General features: G+C 39.8%; 1 protein-coding gene across 1 annotated transcript in view; it reads left to right on the plus strand.

Moving 5' to 3' along the window:
• Nucleotides 1–4,196: 4,196 nt before the first annotated feature.
• The window catches only part of LOC149084329 (peroxisomal acyl-coenzyme A oxidase 3-like), a 47,879-nt gene continuing 37,996 nt past the window's right edge, over nucleotides 4,197–14,079 (plus strand). The window contains exons 1-4 of the mRNA XM_089234695.1: nucleotides 4,197–4,245; nucleotides 5,010–5,148; nucleotides 7,707–7,940; nucleotides 8,083–8,157. Of these exons, the coding sequence (XP_089090821.1) occupies nucleotides 5,026–5,148; nucleotides 7,707–7,940; nucleotides 8,083–8,157 (432 nt within the window). The 5' untranslated portion in view covers nucleotides 4,197–4,245; nucleotides 5,010–5,025. The remainder of the gene's footprint in view (nucleotides 4,246–5,009; nucleotides 5,149–7,706; nucleotides 7,941–8,082; nucleotides 8,158–14,079) is intronic.

Here is a 14,079-nt window from a genome sequence, read left to right on the forward strand (position 1 = left end):
AACTGACCATAACCTCTTCAAGCCTGAAACACAACTACCTATTAAATTTTTTTTTCAATTCATTTGTGTTTATTATACGCCAAAATACCCTTTAAAAAGAAAAATTAATTAATTAGGGTCGATATCTTTACTATTACCATTTGAAATGGGTACCCTTACTCATGCTTCAAGTCCTAACTTCAAAAAAAAAATCATTAAAACCGTTAAAAATGAAGGTACACATGTGTACCTTTGGAACGAAGAGGTTAATACGTCTCTGGGGGGGGGGGGTGCGTTAAGGCTTTTAAGATGACTCTATTGTGCCGTACAATACAGTAGAACTTTGGTTTGCGAGCGTATATATATATAATTCGTTTTGTGAACATGATCGTAATCCAAAAAGTGTCCTTTCAAGGGCGTAGCGTCGGAACTAGGGACTCTGGTCCCCCCCCCCCCCCGAAATGTGAGAAAATGACCGAAAAAATGGAAAAAGATGGTCAAATCTATTGTTCTATTATTTTGGTTCCCAAACGAACGAAATTTCTGGCTACGCCCGTGTCTTTTCTCCAGTTTTGCTGATCTGTCCAGTGGTAATTTCAATAACTGATAAACACCGGGTCAAAAAAAAATTGGCTGCATGTTTACAAGTTTTTTTTTTGTTTTTACGAGTTTCCTATGAAATGGCTTGATTCATAAATCAATATTTTCCATGTACTTCACTGTTCAAACAGATATACAATATTTTATGAGGATGTCCAACTTTTTTGATTTTCTGGACTGGACCACTCTAGAAGGGAAAAACTGTTTTGAGCAACACTCGAATCCATGGCCCCCACAAGGGCCGGGCTGACAGGGCTCTAACCCTGGGTCCCGGGACAATTCTCATAATTTTTTTGTTTTTTCACGCTGTAAATAGCAGAAGGCCTCTGCGCGGAGCTCGTGACGTCACTGAAGAAGTTATTTCCCCTAAATAAGTCATTTGATATACTGGAAAAAAGGTAAGGATATCGCATGCGTAGGCCTGCTTTATCCAATAGCTACAGGTGAAATAACTTCAGTTACATCACGAGCTTCGCGCGGAGGCCCTCTATAGATGGTGTTGGTAGGACAGCAACTAAGGAAGGACGCCGACTCTTCACTCTTTTTCCGTTCAAAATAATTGGGAGGGGGCGGCAGAACAAATTTTCGTTTCTAGTTTCGGCCCTGCTTCTACGCCACTCTCGGGCCTTGAGTTGGACACCCTGGATTGCATAAACAGATGTATATTTTTAAGAAATTTCTCGGTAATTTCCAAGTTTGCATTCACATAGAATGAAATGAATCATTACATAAAGACATTAAAAAAATGCTTATTTGGCTTTATTACAAAAAGGACACGTGTCCAAAATATCGAAACATCAAACTTTCACTTCAGAAGATTGATTTAATTTGCATATAATCGAATTGTCAATTTATTTAACTGGAAATGGTTTCAATATTTCATTATATCTCTGAGTACGGCCGGTATTTTTGCAGTTGTTTTACTTACTAAAGCAAAATCTCGGAGTTCAAATAGGAAAATACTATTATATATATATATATATGCAAGGTGGTAACTATATCGACGTCACTTATCTTGCCAAATTCACCGAAAGCACATCAAACGTACAACTTGGCGTTTTTGAAACACACAATAGTATAACCCTAAAGAAAAGGCAAACCAGTTTTTTCTTTCGTTTGTGTGTAGTGTTCAAATTTTTAAGTGGTTGTTGCACCCAACATTAAAAATGTCTTTTTTTGCTTTGATTAAAATTGCACAACGTCTGTCTTCATTTGATTGGTCTCGTTTAAATGAATAACGTATCACTCTAACAATTTCGAGATGAGATTTTTTTTACGATAAGTTTTTTTTTTTAGTTCTCGAAGATTTACATGTTGCATCAACATCCATGCCCCCCCCCCCACTCGTTGCACTGACAGGCATAAACGTAAACTTATTGAAAATGTTGGGGGCGGGGGGTTGCTCAGGCCCCGACCTCCTATATAATATTATATAGAGGTTATATAGGACGTGCTCATGCTTTATATACAGTAAAACCTCGTTTATACTACACGTGTCGTATAATTGAGAAAACCGTACAACTGGAACTTTTTCAAAAATGACACCCCCGCTCCCTCCCACAGACATTTTCCAAAGAAGATTTTGTAAAAAATCAGTGGTTTTAATTCAGAGTTATACTTCAGAAGAAATATCTATAAAATGGAACCATTCGAAATTATATTATAAATTACTAGAAATAAGGTGCTCAAATTGCCCCGTTGCTAAAGTTCCAAATACGCTTAGGCTGCGCTCATAGTGGAGCAAAGATGTGCAAGTGACAATAATTGCGACTAAGAAGAAAAATGCATGGAGGTGGAGGAAGAAGTGTCCGCACATAGTAAAGGAGGAGAGGTTCTGATATATAAGGGTGTGATTATATGATGATGATGATGATGATCCCTCCGCGGAAGAGGGAAAGAAACAAAAGGGAGACACGGACCAATCAGCAGATCGAAGTGAAAACAAACAGGTTTGTTTACACCTTTTTGAGTTGCCCCTTTCGCCTCGCTGTTCCAGTATGTGCGATGTAAAACAATACAATTGTTTTCGTCGCCAATCTATATTGTGCACTTTCGTACCTCTTGATCACCGCACTATGTGTTCCGCCTTACTATGTTTATTTCAAGATTTATAATAAAAAAAAGTGTTATTTAAACGGTTTCTTATGCTTGTTCGTTTTGTTTTTGGTTTCTATATCTAAGCCAAGGATCGCGGAAGCCTTTATTCACTGGAAGTTTGTTCCACGGAAGTTATTCCAGCGTGCAACCGTTCTAACAGTTGTAACGCACGGGATAACTTCACAGGACTGGCGTCCGGGGCCTTTCATTCACCGTGATGCAGATTTGCATACGGTTTCTTCTTCTTTTTCCCCAGGTTACATTTGCATGCATGGTGTTCTTTTTCTTGCGATAAATTTCAACAGGAATGCCGTTTCAACGTTTGCAGAGCGGCCGTTCCATGTTACATAAGTGGATACACGTTCTTCGAATGGGGGAAAGGTATTTCGAGATGTGCATGAGGGTACCGAGGGTGTGCATGGTGATCGGGGGAAGGGCATGTCTATATTCGCCCTGCCCCAAATGCCAATGATACAATTTTTCGTGAATGGCGGATCGCCCCTCCCCTCCCTCCTTTCCCCCCGCCTCTGTACCGTCTATGCTTCTGTTGACGAGAAAACAATCTGCGATCATTTACGAGACAAGAAAGGAAACTACTACGCCTGAAAATAATTCTCTTCTATGATTGGAAAGCTGTGGTTGCAACTGATTTGTGCGCAGGTGGGATATTAAAAAAGAAGTAAACGTTTTTTTTCAATTCATTTACTATATTCCTCTGTAATACAGTCGAATCCCGCGTTTTAGCAAATACCGCTATAGCGAAAATCTCTTTATTTTATTTTATTTTTTTATTTGACGATAGCACTAAAAATACAATCTGATACACAAACAGAAAATACTGGTACAAAAAGACAAAAAAAAGAAACAAAAAACACGTATAAATATACAGATTAGGAACATTCACTCTGTGGCCCCAAGAGACTAAAGTGTCCTTCCAGTAGGTCCACAAAAATAATCTATTGTCTTTTGGCACATGGCAACCGTCATTCATTTTCAATTTTATGTTATTTTTAAAATAATCCTCTATCTTTTAATGTAAAGTAGAACAAATTTAATATTAAGTTATGTGTACCTCCAATTTCCATCTTATTTGTGTAATCGGTATTGCATACTGTTACTGTTATCCATCATTTGTTAAGCAAACGTCCTAGACCACTAGACTACAGAGGCAACGAACGTCGCACTCTTTCCTTGGAGCTCGTGTTTATTAAACGGGACCGTGCATTCACATCCGGCGTTCACCCGCAAAGTGAACGGACGTGGGTTCGATTCCCCGTAGGGACAGTTGAATTTTTTTCTCTTTCCAAAGTATATCTTCGCATCAGCCAGCTGTTGAAAACCTTTGTATGGGTAGCAGAGAGTGACATCATCCTCGGATAAGTTCCTGAATATCAACAACTGCTATGTTGTTTGCGCAATTGGTAATTGGTGCATGTTATCATTTCCTGTAGATCATTTACTAATTACTAATGAGTCAGTAACAACCTCGCTGTCATTTGTAGGGAAATTTCCGGGAGGAATCCATCCTTACAACTATTTTTGTGTTTTATTATCCTTCGAGGCAGTAAGGTAAGCAGCTGCAATGATTGAGGCCGCAGCGCCTGTTTCTCATAAGTTCGTACCTTGGGCAAACGCGACTTTTTTTTTTTTGGGGGGGGGGGCCACAATCTTTGAGGCAGAGGTGTACGCAAAGGTATAGGGCATGAAGGACCTGTCCTCGTCCCCCCAAGATGATAAATAATCAAAAATATTTGTTAATATTTTTGTAACGAATTAAAGAATCGAAAAAAGATGTAAGTTTTGGCATCCGAATGGGCTCCGAAAGTTTTTGGGCCTTAGGCACTTGCCCTGTTTGCCCATGCGAGAAACAGTGCCTAGAGCAGTGGTTCTCAACCTTTGGAAGAACGCGACCCGGTTTATTTCTTTTATGTGAGTGAAAGGCCCGGTCATACACATAACTAATGGGAAATAAATGGTTAAAATTGAAAAAGTGAACAACTCATGACCTGGTATGACTTATGTCCGTCCTGGGAAAGGACCAGGCCGCGTCCTGGCGGTTGAGGAAACACTGAACTAGAGCTCCGGGTCAAACCATTAGCTCCTAGAGGTTCTATATCCAGGAGGTAATGGTCAAACAGAGATTTTTTCATAAATTTCAATTCTCCTTAATTTTTTTTAAATGTGCTCATCTTGTCATCTTTGTCCGAAAGAGGTGAAAAGTGGACGTTATTTGATTGATGTCTTAATCATACGAATTTAGATAACGATAATATATAGAATGTATTATTAATGAAAACATTTAATGAATTTGAACTTATAAATCTATCCGATAGACACCCGGAGATCGCTATGAGACCTCATGAAGATACTCCATTTCCACCTGGACCATTGGATGAATATCGTAAACGAGCAAGTTTCGATGGCCACAAAATGAAACATGTTTTATGGAATGATGAGGATATTCATTATCAAGTAATATGCATTGCTTTTCCTATTTATATATATTATTCATTTTTACATCTGATTTTGCTTCACTTCAAACTGATGCATACAAAGAAGATATAGAATAAGTCTTGGCTTATTCGGGGCATTCTACAGCTCTCAGCCAGTACAGTCATACCTCGACTGACGAACACATTGATACGAATTTTTTTTGGCTAACGATGATTTTTTCGCGATTTTTCTGCCTTGGCTAACGAACATTCTCATGATATGGATAGGGATGGGCTTAATTACATATTTTGTCTGCATTTTAGGTCTTAAATGTCTGAATTTTATGTTTTGTACAATACTTTAAGCTTTGTCAAATGAAAATGTAAATTAAAGTCTTTTTTTTTTTTAATTCAAAATATAATCAAGTCATTTAATCCCGTTTTCCGGCCCCTGAAATTTAGCTGCCGCGCCCTTCGTACCTGCCAAAGTCCAGCCCTGGATATGGATGCACACTCTAAGGGAAAAAAAACAGCCGCGTGATGTGAGCTGAATTTTGCACCAATCATCATCAGAGTTATTGTCACAGCATTATTAACTCATGTCCACCTCCTCGGAATCTTTTTTCAGGTGCACCTACACTTCTCTTTCTGAAAGTTTTTGAATAGTTCCATGTAAAGTGTAAGATTCTCTCAGCTATAATAGAATATGCACTTAAAAAAAAAAAAAGCCTATGTTTTTATAGCACGCGTTCTTTCAGTGCAAGGCTCTTTAGCATCAAACTGAACAGTCTGGACGTTCTAGGACAGTGGTTCTCAACCTTTTCACGCCCGCGGCCGGGTTTCATTAATTTTTGTGAGTCGAAGGCCCGGTCAAACACACGACCAACGAAAAATGAATGAGGAAAAATAAAATGGCTAATCACTCACGGCCCGGTATGAATGATATCAGGGCCCGGTGGTTGAAAAACACTGTTCTAGGAGCTTATCTTTTCCATCTGCATGTATCAGACGCAGAAATAAGCTAACAAAATCACAAACGGATAGGGCACCTATGGGATGCGTCAACAACACAGCATTAGTAGACCAAAGCTGGTTGTGTGTGTATGTAAAAAATTAAAAAAGGTATTTCCAATATCTCTCATCTTCCTGTGAATTCTCGTTTATACAATTTTGAAGCCATCAGTCAGTTTTTCTTTTTTTCCCATCACTACTTTATGTTTAAGAAGTGCTTTTTTGCTTGTCTTTTTATTTTATTTATTTACTTTTTATTTTTATTTTTTAATAAAACCAGCATTTAAAGCCTTTTTTATTGTTTTTCGGATAATTCGAGGTGCCCTCGGTCCCATGTACCTCGAATTATTGACACTTCACTGTATAATAAAAAAAAATAGAAAAAGTGACCTTGAACTTTTATGCTTTTCCATTTTGGCTACTGCTACTGCAGTCGACGCTCCTTATAACGACTCAACGTTACAGCGACCTATCCATTAAAACGACCGGTAGGATGTGTCCTAAATCTTTACCGTACTACAAAACCATACACGCACCTCGTTCACATTCCTCTGCGGAATTTCTAAGGAATTGGTACAGGCTGAAATGTGCGTGCACGTGTTGTGAACCTAACGGGGAGTTTTTTTACTGTGTAATGCTTGTTATGTGTAGTGATGTTATCAATCGCGGATCTATCCAGCACCTCCCAGAGATAGAATGCCTCCGCAGTCTGCTTGTGACGTCAGTAAGTAGTTCATTTTCCCTCATTTGATTGAAGAATAGAATATTCGGGGAAAACAAAATCCCTGACCGTGCCAGTATCATCGTTGTGAGGAAAAAAAATGATCGGGCTCAGAATTAGCGATTTCTATGCCCCACATCCAATCACTATTCGGTATTTGTGACCCAATCAAGAAGATTCTACGACAAAATGAGAAGAAACGAAATAGGATGCTGTGTTTCAAAATGTGGCAAACTTGCTAGGTAGTCTGAATGACGTTTATGGCAAACAGTGCGGAGACCTTCTATCTCTAGGAGGTGCTGACCTATCTCCACAGATGAAGCTAAATGCGAATATGATAATATTGCATTCAGTAAATCCGTTGAAAATTACTTGTATCAACGTTTTTGATTAAATAACAAATTCAAGAAAACTTCGACTAAAAAACGGGAAAGACCGGGGCATTTTTTTTCGTCAACAAATGCGGGACGTTCACAGCAATGTGGGAAAAAAATCACCCCTCTCAACAGCAAGCTTTAAATCCACCCATGTCTGTTATCTGCCATCAGTTTTTCGAACTGCGAATGAAGTACAATGGTTGAATAATTGTATCGTTGTAGGCCTGTTACTCTTTGTTCCATTTTGACTGTAAAATGAAGGTCTTTACTCTGAAGTGTCTCATTATATTTCCTTCAACGCTTTTAACTTTTTATAAAACATTAGAATATGTTTTGCACACTTATCGGTCTTTTTTTTTAACAGAGAAAGTGCTAAAAAGTTACAGTGTAGGCATAACTTTTTCAAACTTGATGATGTTATTTATCTTTCCATTCAAAACAGCCTCCTAACATAGGTACTGACATTGAAAGATGTCCATTTTTCTCTAGGATTTGGTGTTTAAAACATTGGAAAAAGAGCCCTTGTTTCGAAGGCCTCTGTCTGAAGATCTGAGCTGGCAAGAGGAGCACCACCTAGCTTTTAAAAAACTCAAGAAATGCAAAGGATTCCAGTTTCTCACTTTAGAAGAACAATTCCGAAATCTAAGACTGTATTTAGTTGTTATTAGGGCTTTACTCGAAGCTGATCCAACTTCAACAATCAAACTAGGCCTATCCTGCATGGTGAGTGTGTATCTTATTCTTTAGGAACAATTTGCAACTTCTTTCCATTCAAAATGGTGACTTGTTGTGGAAACAATCTGTATGAAATTCTACACATACATTCTTGTTAGAATATTTTAATTGCGCCATATCTTTATTTCAGATTCCGAAATTCGTGTTGTCTTCCAATCTGAATGATGATATTGTGGATTTGATTGAAAAATTCGAAAGTCTCGAGGTACCTTATTTAAAATCATTTATGATTGTATAATTCAAGCGTTCGGCTAGACAACAGTCTATATCGTTTTTCAGACTTTAGAGAGGAGACAATAAAAGTCATTGCCGAATAAGGGAAACTATTTTTTTGCATAAGTTGAAGCTGTGTAATGATACAGAGCAACTACATCTGTTGTTAGATTTCTGCAGGAACTTACTTTATTAACACGTAATAGAAGTTACAAGGAACGTTATTCATAGTTAGAAAAATGGTTGGCAGATGGCAGCACTAAGCAACAAGCATTACAGAGAAATAAACTTCACGGTTGGTTCACTACACATATACACACACATTCCAACATGTACCGATTCGTTAGAAGTTCCGCATAGGAATATGGACGAGCTGCATGTCTGGTTTAGTACTAGTAGTCATAAAACCGATATCTCAAAAATATTTTCAGCCGAACGCTTCAATTAATGTTTCTTCTGGTTTATACTTATTCACATAAAATCATGGTACTCAGCATGTGTACTTTTTGGTTCCATAAGAGAAAAAATTATGACTAATTCTCTTCAGCGAACATGTGAAGAGGGGTTATAATTATTGGCTATATTTTGTCTTCTCCTCTCTTATTTTTCTTCAAAAGCACTGGCAAACTTTCTTGTGTGAAAAACTTTCTTGTAAGACAAAGTAGCATATTTTCCCTCATGCTGGATAATCACACTAAAAGCAAGGGAAGTTTTTACTTCCAAATCGCTATAGTGTGGAAAAGTTGCCTCCGTTAATAATAAGAAAAACGACGTAAAAAATTTTAAAATCGGTCGATATCTTCGTATTTGAAGTTTATGGAAATTGAACATTTTTCTTGAATTTTTTTAATATTAGTTAAAATTCTACAATCGACACGCAAAAGTTTTTTATGCTTATTTCATGGTTCAATAAAGCAAAATGAATGTTATCGGTTCTGCAACGTGTTCGAAAAACAGGAATTATCCAAATTTTTGCGAGTTTCATTTGAGCTCTTCGCCCGTTTTGTAAGAGAGAACAAAACGACCCAGAATTCATCACTTCGTCGAGCCTGCCTCGAGTTACACCTACATCCTACCCAATCAACCATCTAAAGTAGGCGTGTGTGTGTAACTTGCATTATATTTCAAAACTAATCACCAAAATTGACACGTTCAAAATCTGACTTTTGGGAGATATCAGGAATAATTGATCTTGGTAATAGAGCGTAGATCTGATGTGCCTTCGTGTTTCTAGCTAACAAGTTTGTACATTTTTCGGCTGTCTGAGTGTGACAGGGAAACTTTTCGATACCTCTGATGTGGTTATTGTCGGAACTGATGAAGATATAAACTGAAGAGCCAAAAAAACTGGTACAGGCATGCGTATGCAAGTAAAGAGATATGGAATCAATCAGAGTACGGCGCTGCGGTCGGCAACGCCTATATAACACAACAAGTGTCTGGCATAGTTGTTAGATCGGTTACTGCTGCTACAATGGCAGGTTATCGATATTTAAGTGAGTTTGAACGTGGTGTTACAGTCGGCGCACGAGAGATGGGACATAGCATCTCCGAGGTAGCGATGAAATTTGGATTTTCACGTGCGACCATTTCACGAGTGTACCGTGAATATCGGGAATCCGGTAAAAAATGAAATCTACGACATCGCTGTGGCCGGAAAAAGATCATGCAAGAACGGGACCAACGACGACTGACGAGAATCATTAAACGTGACACACGTGCAACCCTTCCGCAAATTGCTGCAGATTTCAATGCTGGGCCATCAACAAGTGTCAGCGTGCGAACCCTTCAACGAAACATCATCGATATGGGCTTTCGGAGCCGAAGGCCCACTCGTGTACCCTTGATGACTGCACGACACAAAGCTTTACGCCTCGCCTGGGCCCGACAACACCGACATTGGACTGTTGAGGACTGGAAACACGTTGCCTGGTCTAACGAGTCTCGGTTCCAATTGCTTCGAGCTGATGGACGTGTACGGGTATGGAGACAACCTCATGAATCCATGGACCCTACAGGGGACTGTTCAAGCTGGTGGAGGCTCTGTGATGGTATGGGGCGTGTGCAGTTGGCGTGATATGGGACCCCTGATACGTCTAGATACGACTCTGACAGGTGACAGGTACGTAAGCATCCTGTCTGATCACCTGCACCCATTCATGTCCATTGTGCATTATGACGGACTTGGGACAATTTCAGCAGGACAATGCGACACCCCACACGTCCAGAATTACTACAAAGTGGCTCCAGGAACACTCTTCTGACTTCATACACTTCCGCTGGCCACCTAAATCTCCAGACATGAACATTATTGAACATATCTGGGATGCCTTGCAACGTGCTGTTCAGAAGAGATCTCCACCCCCCTCTTACTCCTACGGATTTATGGACAGCCCTGCAGGATTCATGGTGTCAATTACCTCCAGCACTACTTCCGACATTAGTCGAGTCCATGCCACGTCGTGTTGCGGCACTTCTGCGTGCTCGCGGGGGCGTTACACGATATTAGGCAGGTGTACCAGTTTTTTTGGCTCTTCAGTGTATATGTATAATATCATCATGTATTCCCGTAGCATTGGGTGAGGATACAACAGGCAAGTATTAAAGTAAATTATCCCAGTGTATCGGTAGTTTCAAAGTTTATCTTAGGTAGCAGCAAGGGTCTAATAGTTTTTCCTTTAGATGCGGATTATCTTACTTTTAAAACTCTTCTATATCCAAGCTCTCTCGAATGTGTTCTGTGTCATCAACGATCATAGCCAACAGTAAATTTTCAGGGTGCGGTGTGCAAAGAGCGGATTGCGTTCACTTACTGGATTAACAACTTTAAATAAATACCGCAAATAAATACTGCAATGGAGAATGTCCCGACTTTATTATTTTGGATATGCCTCAGCACAACCATTTGCTGCCAAATTCACTTTCTTCGTTGTAGTCTGATCACAGTGTTTTTGAATATGACTGGCCACACCACACAGGCGGCATGTTAAATTCTTCTCTCTTGGACAATCACGCGACACGTGACCCAGGTATCCAAACGAAAAACATCTGTGCTCCCAGTCTTGCCGCTTATTGTCTCTCGGAACCGTTGGCATGACACGTTGTCCCTCGCCGTCACGGACAACTTCACTCATAGGAGGTCGATTGTTTCGGTTAAAAATCCTTCTCATCATCATATCTCTCCTTGGATGCACGTGCACAATTCGATTCTGAACAACAGTTCTTCGGTCATCTACCCTTTGGTCATCCCAAAATCCGGATCTTCGTTCATCAGTCCCGGTGAACTTGTGACTTTTTACATCCTCGATCTCGGATCTCACGATTTCATATTCGTCGAGCTTCTTCGCTAATACATCAGGGTTCACAAGACTAGATCGATGAAATGTTCACAAATGTTCGTCGGTACCCGCGATTTCATCTGCTCTGTGACAATCAGTTTCTTCAAGGATTCGAACTCGGTAACATTCAGAAGAGATAGCCACTCGGAGAAGAAGACATTCAACTCATACCCAAAGTCCTTCCAAGTCGACTTCAGACGTTGGGCGTGCTGGATAAACTTTTGCCGTATCTTCTCTGTCGTCGACACTTGAATCGATTCAGTAACAGTCCTTTGACGAAACCGTAGTCGTTAATCCTCTCTTTGGGTTCACGGATCACGATTTCGGAAACTTCATTAGGCAGTAACACTAATAAGCTAGTGACCCATTGTTCCTCTGGCACTTTCGCAAGTTCGGCTTGACACTCGAAGTACTCTGTAAAAGTACAGACTTAAATCTCCGTTATCCGCACCGAGCTTCTGTATCTTCTTCGTCGAATCACACGGTACGATGCGATGGCTTTCGATGTCATCATAAATATTTCGCGACGTCGCACGTGTTATCCGAAGACGCTCCAGTTCGAACTGCCGCTCGGTCTCTCGTTCCTGCCGCTGGGCTTCGGCTTCTTCTTGACGGGTTTCGATGATCTGTTCGAGGAGTCTTCTAACAAAGTCCTCTTCATAGTTCTTCGACTTGACGATGAGGTTCTTCAGATCGGCGACTCCTGAAGACGGCTTCTCTCCCAACTCCAACATCTCCAAGTCTTTCTTTCGTCCTCTCACCAGAAATGACATTTTTCTTCTATCGCAGTCCTGTGCTGTATCCTGCTTCTGAGAAATCTTTTGGCTCCCAAGGAAATGGCCGCGGCTTCAAATCAAAATATTCCGGGCTTTTCTAACGATTTCAAAAACAAACTTTATTCGAATTTAGAACATTAACAAGCGTAGCCTAAATACGACTACTTTCCTCTACCGTTCACTCAATCAAATCTCTCCCAATACTACTGCCTCTCATAGTTTTTAAATTTGACGTTTTTACAAATCGCTCGTTCGCTCGAGCACAAAGTCACGTTTCATTTCTTCCTTTTCAGCGGCTGTTCAATAGCTTCCTACAATTGATTCATTGCACCGTCTATATGCTGAAAAGCACGACGGCCGTCAGGCAGTCGAGAGTGTGCCCAAGTCAAGTTGTGCCCAACTTGTTATCGAGGCCTCAACTAAAGTGTGAAGATAGAGATGCTACATCATATCTACGCTGTTATCAAAATCAGTCATGCCCGATTTATCCCATAAGTCAGACTTCGCACTTGTACATTTGGAAAAGAAACAGTAGAAGAAATTGTAAACCACCGAATCCTAATCAATTTCGGTGACGACTTTTGACATATAATGTAAATTACACACACAAGCCTACTTTAGATGGTTGATTGGGTAGGGTGTGGGGGAGAACTCGACGTGCAGCGACCTCCTGTGATGAATTCTGGATCGTTTTGTTGTTACAAACGGGGCGAAGAGCTGCGCAATAAAACTTGCAAAAATTTGGTAAATTTCTGTTTTTTCAAACAAGATGCGCGACCAATAAACATTGAAATGTTATATATAATGATGTTTTAATTTAATTCAATTTATTGAACCATAAAATAAGCATAACAAACTTTTGCGTGTCGACCGTAGAAGTAATACTAAGAAATTCAAGGAAAATGTTCATTTCTGTCGATTTCCATAAACTTCAAGTACGGTGCGCGAACGGAAGATATTAACCGGGTCGTTTTTCTTATTATTAAAGGAGGCAACTTTTCCGCATCATAGCGATTTGAAAATAAAATCTTCATTTTTTTTCGACCCACCATAGTGTTCAACCTTTACGAGAGTGCGGGCCACTTAATTAAGTGATCTGGAACAGCACCACAGACTACCTAAGTGATTTTTAAATATGCTGCGGGTCACTCAAGTGATGTGAAACTGTGTCATAGGCCTTTTAATTGATAAGGATTTGTGTTGTGGGCCGTTTAAGTGCTCTGAACTGTGCCGCAGATCACTAAAGTGATCTCAAAATGCACTGCTGGTCCCTTATATTATCTGTTAATGTGACATGGGTCATTTAGCCCTTTGAAGGGCAGAAATTCTTTCAAAACCCATAGAAAACAGTGTGCAAACAGATGGTCTCACTATGGGCGAACACCGCATCGAAAAGGGTTGAGAGCTATGCAACTGTGCTGCGTGTCATTCAAGTGATATGGAAATGCAGCGGTTCACTAAAGTAATCTGTAAATTTATGGCTTATTTCATTTGTATGAAATTGGGTCTGATTTTACTGTCCACATCAGATGACTCCGAGAGCCAAATTTGTCCCCCCGATCTTGGGTTGAGAATGCATGCTCTAAAGAAAAAAACTGAAATACTCCCCCATGCTAGATCAAGGTATTTTCGTGCAACAGTCACTGCTTATCTTCATTCTGAGAGATCATATATAATACTATATCTTATAGAAGAATATCTGCTTCTATTAAGTAGAAGAATATCTACTTACCACACTTACTGATGGAACGTTTATCCAGAAACCTTCGTGCTAATAATGTGTTGCGAAACAACTGGGTG

Source organism: Pholcus phalangioides, unplaced genomic scaffold (genome assembly GCF_987345545.1).
Source record: "Pholcus phalangioides strain wild (caught in Gottingen) unplaced genomic scaffold, Ppha-v1.0 ptg000008l_1, whole genome shotgun sequence".
Lineage (NCBI taxonomy): Eukaryota > Metazoa > Arthropoda > Arachnida > Araneae > Pholcidae > Pholcus > Pholcus phalangioides.